Source organism: Gopherus flavomarginatus, chromosome 2 (genome assembly GCF_025201925.1).
Source record: "Gopherus flavomarginatus isolate rGopFla2 chromosome 2, rGopFla2.mat.asm, whole genome shotgun sequence".
Classification (NCBI taxonomy): domain Eukaryota; kingdom Metazoa; phylum Chordata; order Testudines; family Testudinidae; genus Gopherus; species Gopherus flavomarginatus.
Window position 1 is genome coordinate 277583633 of NC_066618.1, and position 27406 is coordinate 277611038.

Consider the following 27406-nt stretch of genomic DNA (forward strand, 5'->3'; position numbering starts at 1 on the left):
TTCTCTTTAATAAGACGTGGGTAAACACTGCTCTCAAAATAGTTTCGGGAGCCCTACTAGAGAGCTATTTGTTGTTCAATGCTTCATGATTTTCTGTCTGACTTCCTATTTCAAGCAATAACATTCTTTCAGCCTTATTCAGTTTTTGTTGTATTAAAGTGATGGCTTGGAACTATCTGGGAATCTGTGGTCGTATTTATGCCACCTTTGCAAGTCTAATGTCCTTCTGCAGCTGGATGTTTAAGGCTTATACTCATCCCAGCATTCTTTGCTTCATATTCATGTGGTTAACATGCAATGTTTGTTTTTTACCTAATCCTTAAACTGGGGTAAATGGCCGGGAGTAACAGATTGTGCATGTTGGGATTTTTGCCCATGGCTCTATGTGGATGGTTAACCAGCTGCCTGCTTACAAGGCCATGTGGGTAACAATCTGTTACTAACTTGGGGCCAAATCCTGGCGCCCTTACCCAAGTGAAATTCCTGTGGACTCAGAGACTGAATATGGAGTGCAGGATTCGGCCCTGTGTTTCTTAGTGAACTAGTGTCTTCAAAATTAGTTGCTAACAGTTTGAACACAATGGGTCAGATATGAGATAACTCCATTGACTTCCATGGAAATACTTTGGATTTACACTATGTAAAATGAGATCATAATCTGGCCTGTTCAATCCAGCACCATTTCTCACAATTGAGCAAAAGCACTTGCATATAAACTAGCTGTTGTGACAATGTTCTAGTACCTCAAACCCTAATCAAAGCGGCCTTTTCCTATGAAGATGTAAGGCCCCTCCTTGGGTAATATATTCATACATGCGTGATCACGTTTGTCAAATGGAAATCATAGCCCTGCTCTAAAATGCCTTCAAATCCAAGGAGAATCATTGTGCGGTAATCAGACAGCCTTAAATGTATTATTCAATCGCTGTTCCCCAAAGCAGCTTCCCCTTTGGTAGTAAAATCATTACCGTACTGTTTAAATGTTCAGGCTTTAATCTCTATTCCACAGTTCATAAAGCACCTTTATGATGCAGATATTTTTTTTAAACAGACAGAATACGGCTTGATTTTTCCTCCCTTGATTACATTCTACTCCCACAAGCAGTGAACCACTGACATGTACTACTGTTTTTAATTGCACGCTTCTATTAAGATGCCGGCATAGCGCGTCTCTTTGAAGCCCCAGTGTGATTTTGCTACGTGCTTGGCATCCGCACAGTCAGGTCGGAGGTTAATGTGTACACTATACAACTCATTAGCTGCACGTAACTATCAGAGCCAAAAATCAACATGATTGATCCAACAATATGTTTGGTCTTGGGACTGAGCCTCAAATGAGGTCTTATCAAAAGCAAAGGTCAGCAGCTTGGCACAAATTATGCTGCACATATTAAAAGCTTTTCTTTCAAACTATTCATTAGGGAAGGTAAGAATGACAACTAATATGGACCTCATTAAAAACTGAGAAGGGGAAACCCCCTGGAGAAGGCAACGAGGCTCCATCACTATCAATTTGTTTTTCAGTCTTTTGCTAAAGCTTTTACTTATGTTACAGTAAAGACAGTGGAATGCTTAAGCAGGAGGGAAGAAAAAAATAACAACACTTTAGGGGAATTAATATAACTCATTACCGCTCCAAATGAGCAGACAGGATAACTTTGCAGCAAGAAATCAGCCTATAGGGTTGAAGAGTTTAGGGGGAGAAGGGGGAATTGAGTTAAAGCACTTCTGTCCATCTTTCCTATCATAAAACAAATATCTAAAATAAGCACACACTAGTTTTGGCTGTGGGGAGTGGAGGATATAAGTGAACTTTTTAACTAATGACAGGATTCAGAGTAGCAGCTCTGTTCTTTTTTCAAGTAATGGATTCCTTTCAACTGCAGTCCTTTATGAGAATTTCACATAGAACTAAACTGCTCTTGCTGCAGAAGGTCCCTGTGACCAGTATCCCACAATATACTATTTTGCATATGGCACTGCCATGTTCTCACCTTCCGTTGTGACCAGGAGCATTGAAAATGCTGGCAGTGGAACAATTAGGTTAAGAAAGAAATACTGCCACACTGTCTCCAAAGTTTTATTGCCGTATAATTGTCTAATGGCACATTTTTATTAGGGCTGTCATGGTATTAGGGTATTTTTTTTATAGGATGCAATAACGGGGTAAAAGCCTGGAGTTAATAGCTTTAGGGGAATATTATATAAGCAGAGGTTCATGGCTAAAATTAGACTGATTTTGTAGAGTCTGCATTGAATTAATGTCTTGCCATGTTGTAAATTATAGTGCGTGTAACTTTTCCCTCACCATTATGTTTTTTATTCTCATATTTTCCTAAAGGTCAATCTAATCACTCCAGCAAGCAAACTTTGAGTCAGAATTTAGTTTCTTTTCAGGATATTTTTAGAAAAATTTGTGTTATTTTCCATCTCAACTCTTGTTTGACGAAACAGACACTTTGGATTGAACGGTCTGTCCGAGAGCCAATGCAGTGCTGGGAGATGGGCTCCAGCAACTGCAACCCCCAAGCCGAGGAGAGGTGGAGGGAGGCACTACGCATGTGAAGGACAAAGCATGCATAGTGCTTCTGGGAACATGCTTGGCACACCCACCTGTTTACACCTACGTGACAGGTGCTGTCAGCCAGAGACGGCGTCTGAGCAATATAACTGGTGTGTGCACTGGCAGGGATGGCCAGGGCCATAATCCAATGCCCACTGAAGCTGAATGGTCAGAGTCCCATTTACATCAATAGAAGCTGGATCAGGCCCATACCCCCAACAGGTCCAGGCGCACCACTTCTAGTGTTAAGGGCACAGTTTTTAAAAGCAACCTCTAATATTGCATCAATTTTTAGGTGCCTACAGAAACATAACTGCCAAGCAGGATCAGAACTGTGGTCTTTCTAGTCTGGTTGGTATGGAGGGAACTTGCTTTCCCCCAAGATTACAGTGAAACTTCGCTGCTTGCTCTGCAAGTGGTTGCAGTAGGGGTTCCATGCCTGGGGGAGGCTTTGAAGAAATTACTGCTGGCTCTATGCCACTGATTCTGTCCTGGTCTCAGTGAAGGGAGCTTCCATGCAGATTCCTTAACCATCTTGGCATGGCCCTCACTAACACACAAGTTGGCAGCCTGGTTTCTCTGCAACCTGCTCAATTATCTCAGTATGGACACGGTCCGCATGCAAACTGGGCACCTGGTTTCTCTGTCTTGGCGTGTGCTTCACCCTGACACCAGTTGGGAGCTTTGCCTTTGGTGCAAGAACTGCCCTGGTGACTGTGTGTGTGTGGTGGGGGGAGGGGACTACTCTTTTTCCAACATTTCCAAAGTTGGGAGATTGGGACGGGGATGCTTCTCCTCAGAAAGCCAAAGGGATTTTTTTTTTTTGAAGTTTAGCAGTTTGGCTTTAAGACTTTTCTCCCTCAAATCAAGAAATGGAGAGACGTTTAGCTAAAAATGTCTTTACAACCCAGTGAAAACTCTGCTCCAAAGGGAGCCATCGTGTGTGCCATCTGGAGGCAGAGAATTACGGAGAGTTCTCTGTGAGGTGGTCCTAAACCCGGGTTGAGTAAAGATCTGCTCTGCCCCTCGCTGCCACTGAGAAGACTGTCTGACACGGAGCGAACTAAGAATAGCATAAGCAAGTACACTCAGGAAAAAACAGCTGAGCCAAGCAGCAGTTGAGGGTCTTTGCTACATAAGGCAGGAGAGTTAAGTAAGCTATATAAGGCAGCAAACAGAGAGCCGTGCTTTGATCTAGACGTGTGTTCATCAGTCAACAAGCAGGCCCCATCTCTAACACACTTTAAAATGTTTTAGGAAAGCAACACAGGCAGTGTGGTTAACAGTGTACATCACACTTTTTAAAACATGAGTCTGCATTATGTGACTGTACATTTGGTAACACTTACTGATAGGAACTCAGCAAAAGGACAGCTCTGCTGAAAACAGCTTAGTTAAAGGGGCTCTCTTTCAGCAAGGACAGGGTTTAAGCCATTTCGGAAAACTATTCGGATCTGCGCTTCATGTGGGTGGGGTACATGAGATTGGGCACCACAGAGCTATCTGTGGGATGAAGCACACACCTTGCTTCAGCCAAGTGATATTATTGAACCTTTACATTTCAGTAATACTTAGAAGCATCAGTCAGGTTGTACTAGGCCAGCGTTTCTCAAATGCGGCCATGCTGGCCACATGCAGGCACCAGGGACTTTGCTCATGGCCGGCCACAGGCTCCTCGGTGGTGATTAGGGAAGAGGTGCGGGGAGGGGAGGGGAAGAGAGGGCAGCAGCGGCCCTTCCCCCAGAGCCACCAGCAGGGGTTGGGCCCTGCCCCCCTCTGCAGCAGAAACACTGGAGGAGCAGGCAGCTGGTATGAGTTCCCCACCTTCCTGGGACCAGTGGAGCTCGGGCTTCTGGCTTCAGCCCTGGGATGGCAAGCTCCCATGGGGCGGCGGGGCCTGGTCCCTGGCCACAGGACTTCAGCCCAGACCCACTGGCCCCCACTGCCTCCCCTAGCCCATTGCCCCTGGCCACACTGTTTCCTCCAGCCCCCCAGCCATTGTCCTGGCCCCCACTGCCTCACTACCCACCTCCCCATTCAGAGCTTAATTTGTCCCCCAGCTTGTCAGGGCTTTGTAAATTTTCTGTGAAAAGTGATATTTATATGTTTTGTTAATATCACTTTTCATTGTCTCCCAGCTAGCTGGCAAGTCTGCTGCTGTGAAAAATGATATTAACAAACATACAAATCTCACTTTTCATAGCAGCAGACTTACTAGCAAGTCTTTAAAAAAGCAACCAAAAAAGCAAAGGAAACAACAACAAAAGCCAAGAATATGTGAAGCACCTTACTTTGGTTTCTATTCTGTTTACGTTCAGTATAGAATAGAGACAACTGTACATTACTTTTATTATTGAGTTTTCAAAAAAAACAAAAACCAAACCCTTACATAAATAAATTACAATGATTTGGAGATGTATACATGCATATTTATTTGTTTTTTCCAAAAGTTAATGAAGTATTTTAGGAAAAACTGTCAGAGAGGCCACCAGCAAGAGTTGGTGGCCACACTCTGAGGCCACCAAAAGAATTGTTGTGAGAACTCCTGCACTAGCCACTGTGATATGCACAGAAGCTGTTAGCAGTAGTTTAATAAATGGAGTTATACGCTACAGCTCCAGAGGATGAGACTGAAGGTGGAATTAGAAGGAAACTTCTCCTAAGACCCCTGAAAAGGCAGAGAGATATGCAGTTTCCTTCTGGCAGTTCTCTGCACACATTTCCACTGCAGTGCTCTCTCCAAGCAATGGATCACAATTTCCTCTTTCAACATAAATACTTGGTTTGTTCACAACTTTAAGTATATCTTCAGAAGGTCAGACTGGCTTTTAATTTTTACTACATGTTCCTGCAAATTCTGTGGTCACCCACGGGAGTTCTTACAAGACATGTGTCTCCTGGTCCAGAAATTGTAGAAGCAAGCAAAATATATCACAAACAACATAACCTCACCAATGAAATGCAGCTTCCTCTGGGTCTGAAACTACAGTAGCACCAGTATGCAATATTTTAGGACAGGAATGAAGACTATTGTCGTAAATTAAACCATAGGGAGAACTCAGAGCATACATAATGTAATTACCTCTACTGGAATTTCGTTAGGGCACTGGGGCTAATTATGCAACCCTTGTGAAAAGTGCTGTGAGGGATATGTAGGGTCTGATTTTTAAACTCAGCCTGCAGTTTTGCACTTGCAAGGCACTGTAGGCACAAAAACTAGCATTTAACTACTCAACTGTGCTCAAAACATCTGTTGTAAGCCTAGATGTGCCCAGAATTAACTGCAGGAACAAATCTGTCGGTGTAATTAACTGTAAGAACAAAACTCTACTTGCAAAAATGGAGGCCAACTGTAAAAATCAGGGCTATGAATTTCTATTCCTTTTTTCTCCCCTCCTCAATTCTGATCACTCACCTTCCTGTCCATTTAAAAAAAATATTAATCATGCCATTCATATCCATCTTCCCCATTATCCTTCTATTCATGTCCTGCCACTCATCACTTCACTATTTGGTTTAGCTTTTATCATTTAGCTAAATAAATGATGGCCACAAGCATGGTAAGGCTAACATATGTGTTGCCCAAATGAAGGAGAGAGAGCAAGTCCTTATAGTGTGGTTAACGGCTGCTCATTCCGGAGTCAGTTTCTCTAAATATATCCATCGATCAGGTGCACCAAAAACTACCAAAGTCTGATCTTCTCAACATTGCTTCATCAGTGTGGATAAATCTGACCTAGGAAGGAACGCCGTTAAACCTAGGAGAGGAAATTACTCTTCATGTTACGTCAGGTTTACGTCTTTCCTAAGCAGAGGCTGGTCATTCTCCCAGATAGTGCAGTCTATTATGTAATTGAGCACTATGCTGTGCTGTTTTACGAAGCAAACAACCAAGTTCTGGAGTTAATAAGCTACAAAGTCAAGCAAAATGGGGCAACAGGAGAGATCTCCCTGTTCTTATACAAGCGTTCAAAAATAAGTGAGCTAGCCAGGATTTAAAAATCAGTTTCTTGTTGGGGAAATATATAGGATTTTTCCATTTTTGTGAGATAAGTAGCAGGATTTTATCATTGAGGTGAATGGGAGTGTGTATAATGCTGCAATGAGGTAATTATAGATGGAGTTTATCCACTGAACATCTTCAAGGGAATATGACACAATCTTTCTCATTGATAACATTTTCACCAGATGTGTGAAAGAGAATGAATGAAAATTATGATTAAAACAAATTCAACAATATACCCAAGTCTCCTATGACAGTGAAGGGAGAAAAGCAGATATGATAAAGTGCACTGTGCATGTTCTGCAAACTTTTTTGGGAAGCACTTAGATGTTACAGTGATGGGATCTATAGAAAACCCTAAAACAGACAGCATTTTATTCATCCAGGCAGAAAACATGTTGATTGGTTAGAGGAATTATGGCATATTAGAAGTCAAAGGGTCATTTTGGCTTAAATGAAAAACACCACAGCGCTTTCTAATGACTTTCTAGCAATGAGTTGGGCATCAGGAGCCTGGATTTTATTCCCGAATGTATCACTGGTTCCTAGTGTGACTTTGCTTAAGTCCCTTCACCTCTGTGTACCATCTATAAAACGGGGCTGCTTAAAGAACTGATTAGTCAAAATTTGTGGGGGTACAACCGCAATACCATATTTTAACTTTCTATTCTAATGGTTGCTTAGCTTATACCCTCTGGCATTAAATGACTGAATACATGAAGGTGGTTAAACCAAAGTACCTAAATAGATTATTTTAGGTTAGATAAAAAGGTAACTACATTAAAGGGGTTTTTTTTCCAAACACATTTTATCACGGTTATTCTAAGATCCCCCAAATGGTATCAAATTTTCACTGAGGTTCCCCTTTAGTTCTTTAAAATGTACCAAGTCATTACTGAAAATCCATGACCATAATCCATGAGTAGAGTAACAATAAGCCTCTGCTGCTGCCTGCTTGTTTCACTAACCAGAGTGTAAATGAATGCAAAGCAAATGGGAACATGGACATGTTTTCCTTTGAAGCCCATAAATGGGCTAAAAGGAACTTTTGTGCCATTTGACTAAATCTTGTTTGGACAGCTTGCACGTTTCACAACCAGAGCGTTATGCTTCATTCCAAAGGATAAGGGAAAACAGGAAAACAGATAATACAGCACTATCGAGTCCAATACTGAAGGAGACAGCTGTGATAAAGGACATCCCACATATCTTAATTCCAGTACAATGATATGGTTATCTGACCACCAAGGAGTCTGAACATTCTAGAACATGTTAGCACACTTTTCATTTTAGAGATATCATACACTGAAAAATAATTCCAATTTACGTTGCCAGTTGGCGATTTCTTCTCCTTTTCCTCATTTGGGTATGTTCTCCTCTCACATCCAGCCACTGGATTTTGACAACAATAATCTGCCTGCCTGCTAGGCAGAGTTCTGTTAACATGTGCCAAATACTGCAGTTAAGATCCAGTGGGCAAACCTGAAAGAAGAATCTTCTTTTTTTACTTTCAAATATTATTAATATTACCAGGGACCTTAGAGCAACTCTTACATTTAAGATGCCTAATACATGCTATGATAAAGGATTCTTCAGACCACTTCTTTGAGAAGCATTAAACACTTCTATAGTTTGCAAGAGGCTTTTGAAGTTCGCTGCCTCCAGGCTACAGAAACGCATTTTCTAGGTCTGCATTTGTAAGTTTTGCCAGCATAGCTATGTCAATTAGAGGTGTGATTTTTTGAAGATATTGCTGGGCCAGCAAAAGCCCTGGCATAGATGCATTTACACCATGGGAAAAAAGTGTGACTGCAAAAAGTTATTTTGCTTGCCAAACCAGAATAAGCTATACTGCCAAAAGCAATGTTTTCCGGGATCATTGTATAGATACACCAGCTAAACCTTTAAGCATAGACAAGGCTTTTCCCCCAGGAAATTCTGTTCAGCTTTTGCTGAGATACAAACTGTTAAGTCACCATTTCCCACGCAGTACAGCTCTCTAGTGCAAGAGACGGATTTTGCCCCATACCCCACTGTTCTGTTCTTCCCATACTGAATCAAACTACCATAAGCATTCCTTTGCTTGCATGATTGATAGGAGAATACCACTCAGGTACCCAGGTAAGAGACGGTGGTCACTGTGAAACAGATGGGACCAATGTACACATACACACACAACCCAGGCCTCTCCAATCTCCTTATCTCGTCCCCTAGGATCTGATATTACTGTCATTTAATTCAGGGGCAAAACTCCCATTTACTTTAATGGAGCAGGACTGAGCTTCCAGTTCCCCTCATGTTGATGGAGCTCACTCCAGATCTTCTGAGTGAAACTGCTTAATCTGATAGCTAAAACAATGAATTTTCTCTTGCCAGAGCTCATATCCTTCTTTCACCAGTAGTATCTTCAGGTTTTTTGTAATTATCCACATTTCTTTGCAGACTAAGCCCTTCCATATCGAACCATTTTTCCCTTCAATTCTTGCTTTATCTAGGGGTGGAACTACAGACAAACATAGAAAACATCTTAGACCAGAAGACTGTGAATAGCAGCTGCATACAATAAATAATACCCAATCTCTTCATGCACTGAGAGACTTGTGCTAACTGCTAGCAGAAAGAAAATCACTGGCCATCTCCATCCAGTGCAAACCTAGCAACAGGGACACCTGCAAGACTGGATTATTGCAACTAGGGCAATTGTTCCACCAGGGCTGAACCAAGAGGTCTTCCAAAAGCTGCAATTATTGGCTGTATGCAAAGACCACTACTCTAAGCAGACTTGGCTGGCATGAGTACATCACACCAGGGTCTTATCCAGTCAAATTCTGGGACTTCAACAAGTTCTTCATCTTCCTTAAACTCTAAATAGGCAAGAACTCCTTTACCCTAGGAACCATCTCTCTCTAAGGTTACAGCATGCTTCCTATGCCCTGCTGAAAGAGTCTATGTTTTACCTTAAAAAAAAACAATGAGGAGTCCTTGTGGCACTTTAGAGAGACTAACAAATTTATTTGGGCATAAGCTTTCATGGGCTAGAACCCACTTCATCAGATGCATGGAGTGGAAAATACAGGAGCAGGTATAAATACATGAAAAGATGTGAGCTGCCTTACCAAGTGTGAGGTCAGTCTAACGAGACAATTCAATTGACAGCAGGATACCAAGGGAGGAAAAATAACTTTTGAAGTAGTAATGAGAGTGGCCCATTTCAGACAGTTGACAAGGTAGTGTGGGTAATCGTTGGGGGAAATCAGTATTGGGGAAATTAGGTTTAGGTTTTGTAATGATCCAACCACTCCCAGTCTTTATTCAGACCTAATCTGATGGCGTCCAGTTTGCAAATTAATTCCGGTTCTGCAGTTTCACATTGGAGTCTGTTTCTGAAATTTTTTTGTTGAAGAATTGCCACTTTTAGGTCTGTTATTGAGGGACCAGGGAGAATGAAGTGTTCTCTTACTGGTTTTTGAATGTTATGATTCCTGATGTCAGATTTGTGTCCATTTATTCTTTTGCGTAGAGACTGTCCGGTTTGACCAGTGTACATGGGAGAGGGGCATTGCTGGCACATGATGGCATATATCACATTGGTAGATGTGCAGCTGAATGAGTCCCTGATAGTGTGGCTGATGTGGTTAGGTCTTATGATGGTGTTTCTTGAATAGATATGTGGACAGAGTTGGCACCAGGGTTTGTTGCAGGGTTTGGTTCCTGGATTGGGGTTTTTGTTGCGTGGTGTGTAGTTGCTGGTGAGTATTTGCTTCAGGTTAAGGGGCTGTCTGTAAGTGAGAACTGTTCCCCAAGGTCTGTGAGAGTGAGGGATTGTCCCTCAGGATAGGTTGTAGATCCCTGATGATGCGCTGGAGAGGTTTTAGTCAAAGGCTGTAGGTGACGGCTAGTGGCGTTCTGTTACTTTCTTTGTGGGGCCTGTCTAATAGGTGACTTCTGGGTACCTTTCTGGCTCTGTCAATCTGTTTTTTTTCACTTCATCAGGTAGGTATTGTAGTTTTAAGAACGCTTGAGAGATCCTGTAGGTGTTTGTCTCTGTCTGAGGGATCAGAGCAAATGCGGCTGTATTTTAGAGCTTGTCTGTAGACAATGGATCATGTGATGTGGTCTGGATGAAAGTTGGAGGCATGTAGGTAAATATAGCGGTCAGTAGGTTTCCAGTATAGGGTGGTGTTTATGTGACCATCGCTAATTATCAGTGCAGTGTCTAGGAAGTTGACCTCTTGTGTGGACTGGTCCAAGCTGAGGTTGATAGTGGAGTGGAAATTGTTGAAACCTTGGTGGAATTGGTTACCTTGTGGTGGTAGGGGAAACAGCATTCTGAGTGGAGGAATCACAATTATGGATGTGTCAGATATCACAATATCCTGTATAAACCTTATGGAATTAAGTTTTAGTGGGGGAAACCATTATAATAAAAATGCAAAAGGCTGTGTACTACTGTGGGATTGTACAGAATTTCTTTAAGAGGAAGGCAGGATTAACGCAATCTCTGGAGCATATTAGGAACGTCAAAGACTTTTGGGCGACACTACATGTTAAGTGGATTTCCTAGGACATACTTGGGGATGACAGGAATACAAATGATGCACCTCAAATCCATCCTTTTGAAGCTACACTTTGAGCAGAGACCCACTGTCTGACTGATTACCTATTCCGTTTCTTTAAGGAGCCAAACTGCATAAATTTGTGACTGACAGAGTCATGGATTGTTCTTCTTCGGAGCACAGGGTTTGATGAACTTGAAACTGCAGGAAAACTCCTGGGTGGGAGTTGAAGGACTGCTGGGAACTGTTCAGCCTCGAAATACCCCACTTAGAAGGGAGAGAAACACGGGTCTCCACACAAAAGACAACTAGGGAGCCAAAAACTTAGAGTGGGTGCCCTTGCTGGACAACAGAGAGAGGAAAGAGGTGCAATTGCCCTGAAATATAACAATGGCACAGGCTTCTGCATAACAAACTGAGCTCAAATCTCACCAGCCTCTGAACACCTTGTAAGACACACCTGTCTAAACAATCACTTCCCCAAATACCCATCAGGTAATGACACCTGATGCAGAAAGAATCAAAGACAGCTCCTTTCACAGTGGTATTGAGCCCTATTAAAATACCTGAAAATAAATAACTAATTTCAGTTCTGAACATGAGCTTAAAAGCACAGCTATCAAGACAGGCAAAGTCAGAAGTATGGACACCTGGGGGAAAAAATAGGGGTGCATATTTTAATGCCATTGAAATACACTGGACACAGAGCTCTAGCAGAGGAACAACATGGAAATATGGCAATGACATTACTAAAAGTGTCTCTCTAATATAAACACATTCAGTACGTGTGTAAAAGTCCCCTCCCACCCCTCAAGGTAGGAATTTCTTTTATGTATCATTCTGCCACTAAAAGGCTCTCAAAAAGGGGCATGAAAAAGGAGAAGAACTGTAAGGGAGAGGGACATCACAATACCCTCCTGCCCACTAGCCTTGCTAATCTCATGGGTCTGATTGATTAAAGATATAAATGAGAGGGTAGAAACTTACATACTGGGTAATGTATACACTTCCTTACAAGCTGATACTTGATATTGGAATTAATACCAGAAAAGCATTAAGAATGTCTGACTAATAAATCCTTAAGTCAATGTAGTATGTTTCAGAAACCATTCTCCCAATATGGTCAAGTTCAGAAAAAATTGGGATGGGAACCTCTGTAACCATTGTGTCTGGCAGCTTTTCTCCCAACAGCTTGGTTTCTGCAGTGAGTGACTTTAGTTCCTAAATGTGTCCCATAATCCTTTGCAGCAGTGTCTCAAAAGATCAGCTATATCTGTTAAAGTGCACCTAAGACCCCTACCACACAGCACTGAGCAGAGACATGCCTTTGGAGTAGAAAATTCATGCCAGAGATGAAAGATTCAGGGTTTGCTTTCTGATAAGTGGCCACAGAATTCTGGCAGTGTGCAATTAGATGTAGCATCCTAGATGTCCATCCACTTGTTTTAACATTGCCCCACCTAAGCCAGGATTTCTAATGCCTCTATTATTTACAGTAAAAGAAAGGTTGAAGTTGAAAGCTAAATTCCATGCACAGACATGAAACACTCTAGTGCAAGTGGACAACAACCCCAGCAATTGCACTGGAATTTCAATGGGATTATATCTTACATCCCTACAGGAAAAATCATCATTATTAATGTCATAGGGAATGCTAACCACAACATGAGGATTTCTTACAAATTATAAAGTGGTGTAATAAATGCTCTCAATGGTTATAGACTAAGATTCTTTCCTAAAGAGAGCTCAGATTTCTTCCCACAATGGTCCACAGAAAAGTTACAGACTCTGTCACAGAAGTATGGAAAGCAGAAAAAACCCCACGGAGATGAGTCAAGTACACACAATGTAACTAATGGGATTGTGATAAATAAAGTGGGGGGATAGCTCCCTTTGATGGACATCCAGCCAGCCAGTTAGCTGTAAAATCCCTCTTGGTGGCTGTTCTTTACTTGCTTTACCTGCAAAGGGTTAAACAGTCCCCTAGGTAAAGAAAAAAAGTGAGCCCCTGACCAAAAGAACCAATGGGAAGGTAGAACTTCTTTAAATTGGGAAAGAAACTTTGCCTTTGTCTGTTGTTCTCTGGGCCGGAGGGACAGAGCAGCAATGCTGTAAGCAGCTTTAAGCCAGGTATGATCATAAATCATCAGTTCACACCTAGAACTACTTATCTGAACTCCAAATGTGTAAGTAAATCAGAATGTTTAGCTAGACGGGATTAAGGTTATTTCGTTTATTTCTTATTGGCTTGTGAACTCCTCTGTGCTAACCCCAGATGCTTTTGTTTGCTTGTAACCTTTAAGCTGAACCCCCAAGAAGGCTAGTTTGGGTGCTTGATTTTTGAAATTGCTCTTTTAAAATCTAGCAAAAGCTTAAGTTCCAAATGTATTTTCTTTCTTTTTGTTTTTAATAAAATGTACCTTTTTTTAAGAATAGGATTAGATTTTTGGTGTCCTAAGAGGTTTGTGCATGTTGTTTAATTAGCAGGCAGCCACAGCTAATTTCCTTTGTTTTCTTTCTCAGCTATTCCCCAGGAGAAAGGGGGGGGGGGTGAAAGGGCATGAGGGTACTCCACAGGGAGGAATTCCCAAGTACGCCTTCCTGGGTTCAAAGCATTTTTGGGGTTTTTTTTGCATTTGGGTGGTGGCAGCATTTACCAAGCCAAGGTCAGAGAAAAGCTGTAACCTTGGGAGTTTAATATAAACCTGGAGTGGCAAGTATTAATTTTTAAAGTCCTTGTGGGCCCCACTTGTGCAAGTGAGAGAGTGGGGATTCAGCCTTGACGGGGCTTCATTCGACCATGTGGGAACACCATGTTGTGCTCTCCCCCCCTTCCCCACCTATGGACTAGTAGCAATTTAAACAGAGAGGGGATTCCCTTTCATGGGAGGGCAGACAGTACTGCTGCTGGCCTCTGCAAGGCACTTTAACCAGCTGGAGAAAGTTTTTAAGTTCTGACTAGGCTCCACAGGTGTAATTCTGCCAAAGAGGGCACCCAGGGAATGTGCTGAATTCAGCACCCTGTTCAAGTAGGGGGAGGGATAGCTCAGTGGTTTGAGCATTGACCTGCTGAACCCAGGGTTGTGAGTTCAGTCTTTGAGAAAGGCACTTAGGGATCTGGGGCAAAACCAGTACTTGGTCCTGCTAGTGAAGGCAGAGGGCTGGACTCAATGACCTTTCAAGGTCCCTTCCACCTCTATAAGATAGGTATATCTCAATTATAAGGTACTATGAGTGCTCCCATTTTCTGGGTTGCACCAACCAACTCCTGCCTGGGACTGTAGGAAGCCTACACCATGGTGCCTCACCTTACAAGTCAGATTTCTACAACCGGGGACCTGCAGCTTGCATCCCGGTGACAAAATAAAACCAAACTGAATTACTTTATATTACACATACCCTTTATTTCCCCTTCGAAATGTGCTCCCACAATAAAGCAGTTAGGAGATTTTTGACTTCTCACCATTACTACTGTACACAGCTGAGTGGATAGGTTGGTGTGAAAACACGTTTACTTTCTAAAGACAACACCTCTTAATATCTTTCAATGCTAATTCTTCACCGTAGCTATTCTAACGGTACAGAAATTAGAACACACAGCCAAATCCTGGCTCTGTTAAAGTCAATGCACATTTTGCCATTTTGGTGCTAGTGCACAATGAATACTAAAATTTGTTGCAAGATTTTGAGCCACGTGAAGGGGTTCCGCTCACTGCAGGCGCGCCTCCTTGTGGTTAGAGCTTTGAAATAGTTCTTGCCCCATCTGGCACCCACTTCCATCTACTACTCATGCTGACCTCTCTCTGTGACTCAGGGTGCTCTCTCTTCATGACTTGGCCAGCTGGCCAAGGTCACTAGATAGACCCCTCCCATCCAGGGCAAGAAAGGTTCCACCAGGCAAGCTGTCCATCTGCTGTCTCAGGCAGTCTTCTGTTCCAACTCCAGGCCCTGTGCCATTTTGCCAGTGGCTGGTAAGAGAAAAAACGGTACCCACCTTTTAGTAACTGTTGTTCTTCGAGATGTGTTGTTCATGTCCATTCAAAGTAAGTGTGCGTGCGCCGCCTGCACGCCAGCCGGAAGATTTTCCCCTAGCAGTGTCCGTAGGGTTGGCCCTGGCGCCTCCTGGAGTGGCGCCACTATGGCGCCCTATAACGGGGCCCGCCAACCCTCCACCCCATCAGTTCCTTCTTGCTGGCACTCCGACAGAGGGGCAGGAGGGTGGGTATTGGAATGGACATGAACAACACATCTCGAAGAACAACAGTTACTAAAAGGTGGGTAACCATTTTTTCTTCTTCGAGTGGTTGTTCATGTCCATTCAAAGTAGGTGACTCACAAGCCTAACCTTAGGTGGCGGGGTCGGAGATCACTGCTGACTGAAGTACTGCATGACCGAAGGCTGCATCATCCCTAGCCTGGTGCGTGATAGCACAGTGTGATGAGAACGTGTGGATGGAGGACCACGTGGCCGCTTTACAAATCTCCTGAGTCGGGATCTGAGCCAGGAATGTCACAGAGGAGGCCTGCGCCCTAGTAGAGTGGGCCATGACCGGAGGGGCAGGGGTCTTAGCTATGCGGTAGCATTCCCGGTTGCAGGTTGCAATCCAAGAAGAGATTCGCTGAGAGGAGACTGGGAGCCCCTTCATCCTATCCGCCACTGCGACGAAGAGCTGAGTTGAGCGTCTGAACAGCTTGGTACACTCGATGTAAAAAGCCAAGGCCCTGCGGACATCCAGGGAATGTAACCTCTGCTCCTCATTGGAAGAGTGTGGTTTCAGATAAAACACTGGGAGAAAAATATCTTGATCCATGTGGAACTGTGAGACGATCTTGGGTAGGAAAGCCGGGTGAGGTCTAAGTTGGACCTTGTCCTTATAGAAGAGAGTGTAGGGGGGCTCGGATGTTAACGCTCTGAGCTCCGATACTCTCCTGGCCGAGGTGATTGCCACCAGGAAGGCGGTCTTATACGACAAGTACAACAGGGAGCACGAAGCCAGAGGCTCAAAGGGAGGTCCCGAGAGGGCGGAGAGGATCAGATTCAGGTCCCAGGCAGGAGCCGGCTGACGAACATGCGGAAATAGCCTGTCCATACCTTTGAGGAAACGCCCAACTAGCGGGTTCGCAAACACCGAGGTACCCACCTCTCCCGGATGGAAAGCCGAGATGGCCGCCAAGTGAACATGAATCGAAGAGAGGGAGAGGCCCAGTTGTCTGAGGTGGAGCAAATAGTCTAGGACAATGGGGATTGGGACCTCCAGCGGACTGTGACCTTGATGACCCGACCATATGGAGAAGTGCTTCCATTTGGCCAGGTAGGTGGCCCTAGTTGATGGTTTCTTACTACTGAGCAACACTTGTCTGACCTGCTGGGAGCACTGCATCTCCACCGGCTTCAGCCATGGAGCATCCATGCTGTGAGGTGAGGGAACTCCAGGTACAGGTGGCGGAGGGAGCCCCGGTCCTGCGTGATCAGGTCCAAGAGCAGGAGTAGTGTCAAGGGCGCCTGAACGGACATGTGCAGCAGTGACGTGTACCGATGTTGGCGTGGCCACGCCGGAGCTATCAGAATTACCCTTGCTTGGTCCCTGCGAATCTTCAAAATCGCCCCGTGTATCAGGGGGATCGGAGGAAAGGCGTAGAGCAGACCGACCCCCCAAGACTGTAGGAAGGCGTCCGATAGAGACCCCTGGCTGTGGTCCAGGAGGGTGCAGAACCGTCAGCACTTTCTGTTTTCCCTTGAGGCGAACAGATCTAACCGGGGAAATCCCCAGACCTGGAAAATTGAGCGTACCACATCCCATCGGAGGGACCACTTGTGACCCCGGAACGAGTGGCTGAAGGTGTCCGCCAAACAGTTTTGCTCCCCTGGAAGGTAGAACGCCGTCAGGTGGGTAGCATTGTGGACGCAGAAATGTCACAGCGCAAGGGCTTCCCTGCAGAGGGAAGAGGAGCGTGCACCCCCGTTTGTTGATATAAAAGACTGCCGACGTATTGTCCGAGAAGACTGAAACACATTTGCTGGCCAGGTGGGACCGGAAGGTCAAACACACCAGCTGAACCGCTCTCAGCTCCCTGACATTGATATGCAACTCGAGGTCCTCCGGCGACCACAAGCCCTGCGTCCTGAGGTGTCCCAGGCGCACTCCCTAATCCCGATCCGAGGCATCCGTTACCAGGGAGAGGGAGGGTTCAGGGGCAGCAAAGGGGACACCCATGCACACTTTCTGCAGGTCGAGCCACCAGCTCAGCGAGCTTAGCACCAAGTGAGGAATGGGCACCACTGAGTCCAAGGGGTCCCTGGCCGGGTGATATACTGTCGCTAACCAGGACTGCAGCGGGCGAAGCCGGAGTCTGGCATGGTTTACCACATAGGTGCACGCCGCCATGTGACCCAGCAGCCGGAGGCAAACTCGCGCCATGGTAATTGGGGCGCGGTGCAGCCCGAGGATGAGCTCGGAAATCACAAGGAACCTGGATTCCGGCAGGTACGCTCTGGCGTGGGAGGAGTCCAGAACTACTCCTATGAACTCCATTCGTTGCGTTGGAGACAGGGTGGACTTGGCTTCATTCAGGAGAAGGCCAAGATTGAGAAAGGTCCGCCTGATGAATGACACCTGGGTCTCCACCTGCTCCTTGGAGTGGCCCTTTATGAGCCAGTCGTCCAAGTAGGGGAATACCTGGATGCCCCGCCTGCGCAGGAAGCCGCCACAACTGCCATGAACTTCGTGAAGACCCTTGGGGCAGTAGACAGGCCGAACAGGAGCACCGTGAACTGCAGATGGGCGTCGGCCACGACAAACCTGAGGTACCGACGGTGTCGGGGAATTATGGCAATGTGGAAATAAGCGTCCTTTAAGTCGAGGGCTGCATACCAATCTCCTGGATCCAGGGAGGGAATAATCGAGGACAGGGAGACCATGCGGAACTTGAGCTTTCGAACAAACTTGTTCAGCCGCCGCAAGTCTAGGATGGGTCTCAGGCCCCCTTTCACCTTCAGTATTAGGAAATACCGGGAGTAGAAGCTTTTGCCTCTGATCTTCCGAGGGACTTCCTCCACTGCCCCTGCCTCCATGAGGGGCTTCACTTCTTGAATTAGACATTGCTCGTGAGATGGGTCCCTGAAGAGGGACGGGGAGGGGGGCTGGTGGGGTTGGAGGGAGGAGAACTGGATAGAATATCCTCTCTCTACCATGTGGATCACCCAGCTGTCCGACGTGATTCGGGACCAGACACGGTAGAAGGGGGACAGACGTGACTCAAAGGTAGGAGTAGAAGGATCCAGAGTCTCGATAGGTAGGTCGCCCTCGACCATACCATCAAATAGGGGGTCTAGGCCCCGATGGTGGTCTCGATTGACCGAACACCTGGCCGGAGGGGTCGCTTTGGTGATGCCTCCTGCCATTTCTGTCCCGCCTGTGCCCCAGCTCCTGGCGAGTCTGAGACTGGTAGGGGCGTGGGGCCGTCTGAGGCCTAAACTGTCTGCGCTGGGTCGCAGGGGTATGCAAGCCCAGTGAGCAAAGCATGGCCCGTGAGTCCTTTAGGTTATGCATACGCTTGTCCGTCTTTCCTGAAAACAACATCTGCCCCTCGAAGGGGAGGTCTTGAATGGTCTGCTGGACCTCATAGGACAGGCCCGAGACCTGGAGCCAGGCTCCCCACCGCATGACCAGGCCTGTGGCCAGGGTGTGCGAGGCTGAGTCCGCCACATCTAGGGCAGCCTGGAGAGAGGCTCGGGAGATCAGCTTCCCCTCCTCCACCAGGGCCGAAAACTCTGACCTCGAGTCCTGGGAAAGGAGCTCCGTAAACTTTGACATGGCTGAACACGTGTTATGACCATATCAGTTTACAATTGCCTGTGGGTTGGCAATGCAGAGTTGTAGGCCTGCCGTGGAGTACGCTTTTCTGCCAAAGAGGTCGAATCTTTTAGCGTCCTTGCTCTTTGGTGTTGACCCCTGAAACCCTTGACGCTCCCGTTGGTTGGCCACATCCACCACCAGGGAGTCCGGAGGGGGGGTGGGTGTACAAGTGTTCGTGCCCTTTAGAGGGGACAAAATAGCACCGCTCCGTTCTCTTGGTAGTAGGGGCCAGTGAGGCTGGTGTTTGCCATAAGGTGCAGGATGTATCTGCTATTGTCTTTATCAGTGAGAGGGCCACCCTGGATGGCCCTGAGGGAGCCAGGATGTCTACTACAGGGTCCGCGTCCACCGCGATTTCCTCAGCTTGGATTGCGAGGCTCTGAGCTGCTCGCCGGAGCAGTTGTTGGAGGATTTGAGTGTCCTCCAGGGCCGGTGCCACAGCCGTGCCCGAGACCCCTTCGTCCGGGGAGGAAGATGAGGAAATTACATGGATCGGCCCTTCCTCTGGTGCATGCAGTCCTCCGGGGTCCTGCGGCACATAGTACTGTGGTTGCGGGGCCGATTCCGATTCTAAATGCAGCACCGCAACCGGTATCGGGGTCGCCAGTGAGCGGTTTGGCGTATCGGGCGGTGCCTGCTGAGCCCGAACTGTAGCCGCTGCCGGTGCCGCTGCCCGGCTAGGGGGTGCTGAACTTGGATATGGCACACCCCTGCCAAGCGACGGTGCCGGTGGAGGTGGCAGCTGCGCCAGGGCCACCGACGCTGAGGAGACCGAGGCCGACCTTGATTGAGGACCGAACGCCTGGCTTACCGACTGGTGGTAGGCCCAAGGGGTCCAAAACGGCCACTGCAAGGGCGGATGCCATTGTTACTGCCACTGTGGGTAACGCTGGTGGCTCACCCCCGAAACCGATCTCCTGCTCCACGACCGACTAGAGCAGTAGGAATCTGAATCTGAGTCTGAAGTCTCTGAGTACGAGGACCTGAGGGGAGCAGCACCCGGTGCCGTTGGAGAGCGGTGCTGAGGCAGCGGAGAGCCTCTTATCTGGTCCAGTGCCACCTTAGCGGCGCGGTGCGGGGAGGGAGGCGACAGCATGGCCGGCTTGCCCCTCGATTGTACTGGGGGACGGGCTGTGGTAGGCAACTCCCTACAGTGCAGGGAGGCTGGTGCCGGGAGTCTCATCAAGTCTGAGGCCGCCTCGAATGCCTCCGGTGTCGAAGGGAGGCTCAAGTCTCCGCTGAGGTCCAGGGATCTAGGCCGGTCCGGACTCGACTGCCCTCTCTGTGGTGCGGGAGTCGACGGAGCAGCCGAGGGCTGTAGCCCAGCCTGTCCGCTTGCACCCACGGACGGCGTCGGCCTCGGGTCCTGGTGGGGTGACCGTTCCCTCACTGGCTCTCTCTTCTTAGCGGGCACCGGTGACAGTGAGTGGTGCCGCACTGAGGCCGACTTTCGGTGACCCGACTCTGTCTGGTGCTGGGTTTTAGACAACTTGGGCTGGGCCCTAAGTCCTGATGCTGGTGCCGGGGCGCTCCACACTGAGGAAGATGTGCTGGGCACCGCCTCGGCTGGTTCCAGGTCCGAGGGTGGCTGCAGGGCAGCCTCCATCAGGAGGACTCTAAGTCTTTGAGTTCTGTCTTTGAGAGTTCTCGGGCGGAAGCCTCTGCAGATAGAGCACCGGTCCTTCTGGTGGCTCTCTCCGAGGCACCTCAAACAAGCAAAGTGCGGGTCACTCTTGGGCAGGAATTTCCCACAGTCCTTGCAGAGTTTAAACCCAGGGGACCTGGGCATGTCCCAGCGAGTGACGAAAACTTGGGGGGGACCCCCCAACTACCAAGAACTATATACAATGACTTAAGTAAACTAACTATAACGTAACTATATACACAGACTATACACAAAGATAGGACACTGCTAAGTTGCTATGCGCAAGAGATGTTCCAGCTAGCCGTCACCGGCGGTAGAAGGAACTGAGGGGGTGGACGGTCGGCGGGCCCCTTTATAGGGCGCCGTAGTGGTGCCACTCCAGGGGGCGCCAGGGCCGACCCTACGGACACTGCTAGGGGAAAATCTTCTGGCTGGCGTGCATGCGGCGCATGCACACCTACTTTGAATGGACATGAACAACCACTCGAAGAAGAACCTGGGCTCATCTGCTACTCTGGGTTCCAACCCAGGGACCTGACTAGCAACCTCTGTCTGCTCAATCTCAGACCCTGTTGCTGTTTCCACTCAGGCTCCTTCATTCCCCACCTCTCCATCTCCTTGCCTATCTCTGGGTATACCCCTGGAGCTTCTTCTGCTCTCTGTGGCTACTTCACTCCTCTAGGTCTCTTGTAAATTTCCCGAATCCAGGGCAGGACCCCACAGCTTACTCTCCTCCTTGTCCCTGGTCAAGTCCCTTTACCTTTGGTAAGTGACTGCAGACTTCCTCACGGTAACATCTTCCTGCTCTCATCTCCTGGCTCTCCCAGCTCCTCCCCCAGCTGGATTCCATCTACCGTTAGGCCCTATCAGTACCTGGTTCCCCTCAAGGTGCAGCATCTAAAGAATTTGCTGCTCCTTGCCCACATTAACCTGCCCAGAGCTTGTGGGGGGCGAACACCCCATCACAAGACATGAAGAAAGCGAAGGGACCACATGTAATGCAGATTATACGGTGATTGTGAGGAAGAGGGCAGACGGCAGATGCTTATCCTTCTGAATGAGGAAACACTGGGTTCAGTTTATAAATATATACACTCAGTAATAATTTTAATGAGATTAAGAACAAGCTGCATTTACACGGCACCTTTGATCCTGAAGGATTCACAAAAGGATTCAATGACAAGATAAATCAATTGCCCACCAGTGGAAATGCAGCCCCCACTTTAGGGTGGAATATGGAAGCTATTTTGTGCCAGTATCACTGCATAAAATGTCAGTGTATTTTCAGAATGGATGCTCATCTCTTCTTTATTTAAATGCTAGCACGTCCACAGTGTGCTGTACTGCAAACCTGCTGCGCTGCTAAGGAACTGTTTGCAGTTTCACAACTCTCCTTTATTTTAATCCTGCTATGTGATGATGCTGATCACAAACGCTTGAATAAGGAAAGGCAATCTGCAATGTATTCTGAGAACATGCAAAATATGATGCTTTAAAGTGACCTTTTAACCTGCTCATCTTTAACATGGATATTTACTTTAAGCCTATCGATATACCATTGCAAGGTGTGTAAACATTCTAATGCAGAACAGCTACATTCACCTAGGACTGGGAGACAGTCTCCTGTTCTGAAGAATACAGGCTGAGTATACAGAGGTGTATGCCTTCAGAATGGGGCTACATACTCACAGATGATAATAAAACTTTTCATGCCCAATAACTATTGGGGTTTTGCCTCTTCTTTGATGAGATGATTTGGAAACAATGAGAAGCCAAACATATTCTGTCTTCAAAGAGCTTATAAAAATGAGTGGGGAAAAGGGAGGCTACCCTGATGACCCCAAAGCTGCCAACTGTAAATTTCAAAGTTAAAATTCATTAATGAGGTTCAGCAGTTCTAACAAAGGGCCCTATTCTATTATGGTGAAATTCAACCCAGAATTTTATGTGGTATATAGGCCTCAGGTTGGCTCTCTACAGGGTGAGCTTCACCTTAACATAAACAGCAGGGTTAACGATCACGGACTTTTAGTGGCTTTTCTAAGCTTGGATGGAGCTGGGAAAGGTATCTGAAAATTTTTGCATCCTTTGCCTCATTATGAAGCACTAATACACCACATGTGCTGCTGATGAAATCGTGTGTCTTTTTAAGGACACTGTAAAAATCTACAGCCCAGCACTGCTAGTGGAACCATCAGAGAACACAAACTATTAGAGTGTAAAGTAGATTTCTGGAGCTCTGGTACTGAAATAATGTTGGACCTGTTCCTGTGCATGCCTGGATTGTTTTCTCATTACACCAATGGTTCTCAAACTGCGGCCCATGAACCACCACAGGTCTTCCTAATGTATGCAGATTTTAACTTTTGAGAGCCAAGCAGATGGGAGGCAGGCCCCTCAGAGGATCTGGTTACTAAATGGTCTGCAGAAGCAGAGTGTCTGGGAACCACTGAGTTAGATAAGATACAACAGGTCACAGCAGGCACAATCAGAGGCCTTCGTAAAAGCTAAATAAAAACAAATATTTGATTCAGCCTCTACTTCCAGACACACACACGGCTTTGAAATGAAAAAGGAAATATGTCCATTACCTTTTCTGCAAGCCAGCCTAGATGCCTAATCTCTCGACTTCCAGCGATCCCACTTTTACCCAGCTGGTCTTTCACCTCTGAAATCACCCTGGGAATAAGATCACTCACACTGGAGTGGATAGCATTGAACCAGGCCTGGGCTGTAGCTGAATCCTTACTCCTTAGAACCACAGTGTGCTTGGCATCGGGTGAATGGACTTCAAGAAGCCTAGAAAAACAGGAGGAAAAATATTACTTTTGCTCCCAAAAACTTGGGGTAATTAATTGACTAAATATACTACGCTGTTTTACAATAAAGCAACTGAGCTAAGAGGACATCGGCAAGGTCTTAAACTAAACTTACCTTTAATGTTGTTGAATTTAATAGCATTCACCTTAAGGATTTCAGCTCTGGTGAGGTTAGTAGTTGTTGCTCCTTTGAATTACTGATCCTTAAAGGTGACTTGCAGGGCAAGACCCTGTCCCATACTTGGAACTTCAGTGGGAGTTCCAAGGGCGGAGTGGCTAGGTTAGAAGGGACATCATTTGTTACTTAAAACATATGTTGTTGTTTTTCAGGTCCCATGAATTTCCAGCCTGCTGTGCCCCAGCAAGCATTATGCTGGTGACATGACACCCTCCATGAAACCCTGATGGAGACTAGAGTGTATCGATAAGGGTTAGGCAACTCCCTTCTTTTTCCAGTATTACAGATTTTCCTGCAATGATTAATACACCTGTTATAAACCCTACAGAATAGTGCAACTAAGAAATAAAAATCCCACTACCTGATCCTATATAAGGTGACTTAAACAGAGTTCCACTGTGAGCTTGATGTCACCACCAAGCAGGAGCCAGCAGGCCACACTGATTCAGATTTCGTGGGATGTAAAGTACCAAATGTTCCCAATGCTCCCTTTAGACCCTGTTCACACAGAATGGCAATGTGTTAGCTATAACCATATCAAACAATGGTTCTTGCTAGCAGAGTCCTGTTACGGTTTCCCTGACTAGCATGGAGATGGGTACTTTTTCCCGAGAACCATGCCCCACAAACCATAATGTGGGTTGCCACCTGTAGTTTCAAAGTACAGTTTAAAACAGTTTTTGGCAAACGAGAAATTTCCTCTCCATGCTGTCATGGGAACTGTGCCAAAAACATTACTAGCAACAACTGCTTTTAATGTGGGCTGTCTCTCATACAGCTCTGCTCTCAGGGTGGACTGGGCCTTAGATATGGATTGGTGGGGTACTGTGTGCGTGCACACGCATTTTTCAGTTAACTTTGTGGGCCACTTTTATGCCTCCCATCAGAACCTGAATAAGTTAAAGTGTGGCCCAGCTATGAGTATTCTTAGTTTTACTATAAACCATCTCAGTGCTGTTTTATACTGAAGTAAGTGTGAGTCTTCAGCTAACCTAATCAGCTGGAGCATACACTATCTTTGGAGGCAATTAACTTAATTTCTGTGAGTGCCACAGTGAGAAGGAATGGACACAGCAGAGAGACATCTCTGGGGAACTCAGTTTCACAGATTCTTACCTGCAAGGCAAAGTTTAAACTGGTCGAGTCTCGAGGACTTTGCCGGCAAGGAAAACAGACCCAGTGCTCTCACCACTAGGCCACACTGTCCTCTATTTTAATAATTCTTCTAAGGAAAAGTATTATGTGGGGGAAAGACTTGTATTGCGCTACTTGTAACAAAAGTTAATGTACAGCTTGATTTTGTGAAACAATGCTCTTTGCAAAAGTATTATGTAAGCAGAGTCAGGATAAGCTCTACCCTGACATCTGGTGGAAAGAATGTCAGAGAGTTTATTTGCATAGACACGCCTACCCTATCCCAGATTGCTGAGCGGTGGGACTGCTTGGTGACAAATGACTCACCCTCAGTTGGGTGGTACTTGCTAGACAAGGGTCATGGGTTCCAAAACCCAGTGAAGTAGAGAGGCTGGGGACAGGTATCTGTGCCTGGTGGTGCAGGCTCCTTGTGGAGCCAGAAGCACCAGTTGCACCCCCTCCTCTCTCCACTGTGGAATGTCAGAGTTGATTTTTTTATTCCCTCAAGAATCTAAACAGGTTGCTGAGCTGAACTCACTTTGGGCTAATGGTGCACTCGCACTGGGGCTTCCCCACTAAGAGCTGAGATCACTAAGAGTTGAAATCACAAAAAAGCTGAAATGACTGAGCTGAGAGCACTGAGCATTGTGCTAGCTAGTGGGGGAGCCCGAAGATATACTGTGGAACAGAGCAGCTGGCGGAGTGGAGCAGTTGCGGGGACGGCTGGAGCGGATCACAGGACAGCTGGTGGCAGCAGAGCGGCTGGCAGAACGGAGTAGCTGCGGGACGGGTGGAGCGGCCCACAGAGTGAGCGGAGCCGAGCAGTTTTGCAGAGCAGCTCATGGAGCAGAGCAGCTGGTGGAGCGGAGCAGTTCCTGAGGATGGCTGGAGGAGCAGAGTGGAGCGGCTGGTGAAGCGGAGCAGTTCGTGGAGAAGGCGGAAGCAGAACCCACGGAGAGGCAGGGCAGTTGGCCCTGGACCACGTAAGGTGCCCCTTTCTACCCAGGCTGGGGGGAGGGACCTCTACAGATAGACTCTCGAACTCTGGGGTGGCATTGACCAGAGACTTTTGGGTTGTTGGACTTTGGGGTGATTGGACTTAAAACCCTAAGCGGAAAAAGGACAGTGCCAAACGTACTTGGAGGTGGGTTTTTGTTTATGGTTTGTGTTATGACCCTGTTTGTGGTGTTTCTCCAATGGGATGCCGCATTGATTCCTTCCTTTATTAAAAAAGATTTTGCTACACTCAGACTCCGTGCTTGCGAGAGGGGAAGTATTGCCTCCTAGAGGCGCCCAGGGGGGTGTGGTATGTGAGTGTCCCAGGTCACTGGGTGGGGGCTCGAGCCGGTTATGCATTGTGTTACTGAAACGGAACCCCTGGATACTGAACCCGGCCCTTGTTGCTGCCAACTAGAGGGGCAGAAGGGTTACATTTTTGGGGGCTCGTCCGGGATCCCTGGGTCAGTACCCCTCGCAAGCACTTGTTGAGTGTTCCACTGTATTGGGAAATAATTATGTTTATATTTTGAGGAAACTACTGTTTGTATAATGGCTAATATGTCGGGTTTGTTGGGCCCCAGTCCTGCAGCCTCTAGCTCAGGGGCGGCAGACTCAGCCTATGATTGGGCAAAAGCACTGGGGCATATATTGGAAAAGATTGTGTTGGCCTATGCTACGTCAAACTCTTGTCGTAAGTTAAGGTTATTTGATGGGGAAGAGGAGTTTGAACTTTGGTCGGAGCATACTACTGAAATGCTGCGGGAGTGGGCCGTACCCGATGTAGAAAAGCGACGATGTCTAATAGAGAGCCTTAGTGGCCCAGCATTAGATGTAATTCGCACCCTGAAGCTCACTGACCCTGAGGTCAGTGTGAAGGACTGCCTAGAGGCCCTTGATAATACCTTTGGGAGCGTAGAGGGCCCTGAGGACAGTTACTGTAAATTCATTAATTCCCGACAGCAAAGGGGTGAGAAAATTTCAGCCTACATACAGAGGCTGGAGAGACTACTTCAGAGAGCTGTTATGAGGGGAGCAGTGACTGCTGAGCAGATGGATCAGACCAGACTGGCTCAAGTTGTAAGAGGGACTCAGTATCGGAACCCAATCCTACTTCATCTCCGACTAAGAGAACGGCAGGAACATCCCCCAAGTTACTCCCAGCTGATAAAGGAGGTCAGGGAAGAAGAAGAAAGGCAGGCAGCCAGCGAGTGTTGGGAAGCCCAAACATTGGAACGAGCCAGTACGACACCACCGCCAATGGCCAGTGTACTGATGGTGAGCACCACAGAGGAACTTGCCCAACAAATGCAGGTCCTGACAGAACGGATAGCTGAGCTGCAAAGCATCATTGACCAAGCTAAGACTTCCCGGAATAAGGAGCCTCAGACTGTGATGATAGAGAAGTCAGTATCTAGAGTCACCGTCCCACCTCGCCGAATGGGGAAAGGACACTTCTTTTGCTACCGGTGTGGTCAGGATGGGCACAGTGCTGCTAACTGCCATAAGGAAGAGAACCCCTCCTTAGTGTATGAAAAGCTGAGGATCAGTTGGGAGAGATCCAGTAGCTGCCAGAAGGTCCGGGGACAGAGACCATCTAGGCCTAGAGGATTTGAAGATTCCCCCAGAAGAGACCAACCAGCTGGGATCCCTGCA

The 27406-nt window shown here is 46.8% G+C and overlaps 1 protein-coding gene across 1 annotated transcript in view; it reads right to left on the reverse strand.

The window, feature by feature from the left end:
- The window catches only part of SNTB1 (syntrophin beta 1), a 179395-nt gene that overhangs the window by 47961 nt on the left and 104028 nt on the right, over positions 1-27406 (reverse strand). The window contains exon 3 of the mRNA XM_050940966.1: positions 23215-23422. Within this exon, the coding sequence (XP_050796923.1) occupies positions 23215-23422 (208 nt within the window). The remainder of the gene's footprint in view (positions 1-23214; positions 23423-27406) is intronic.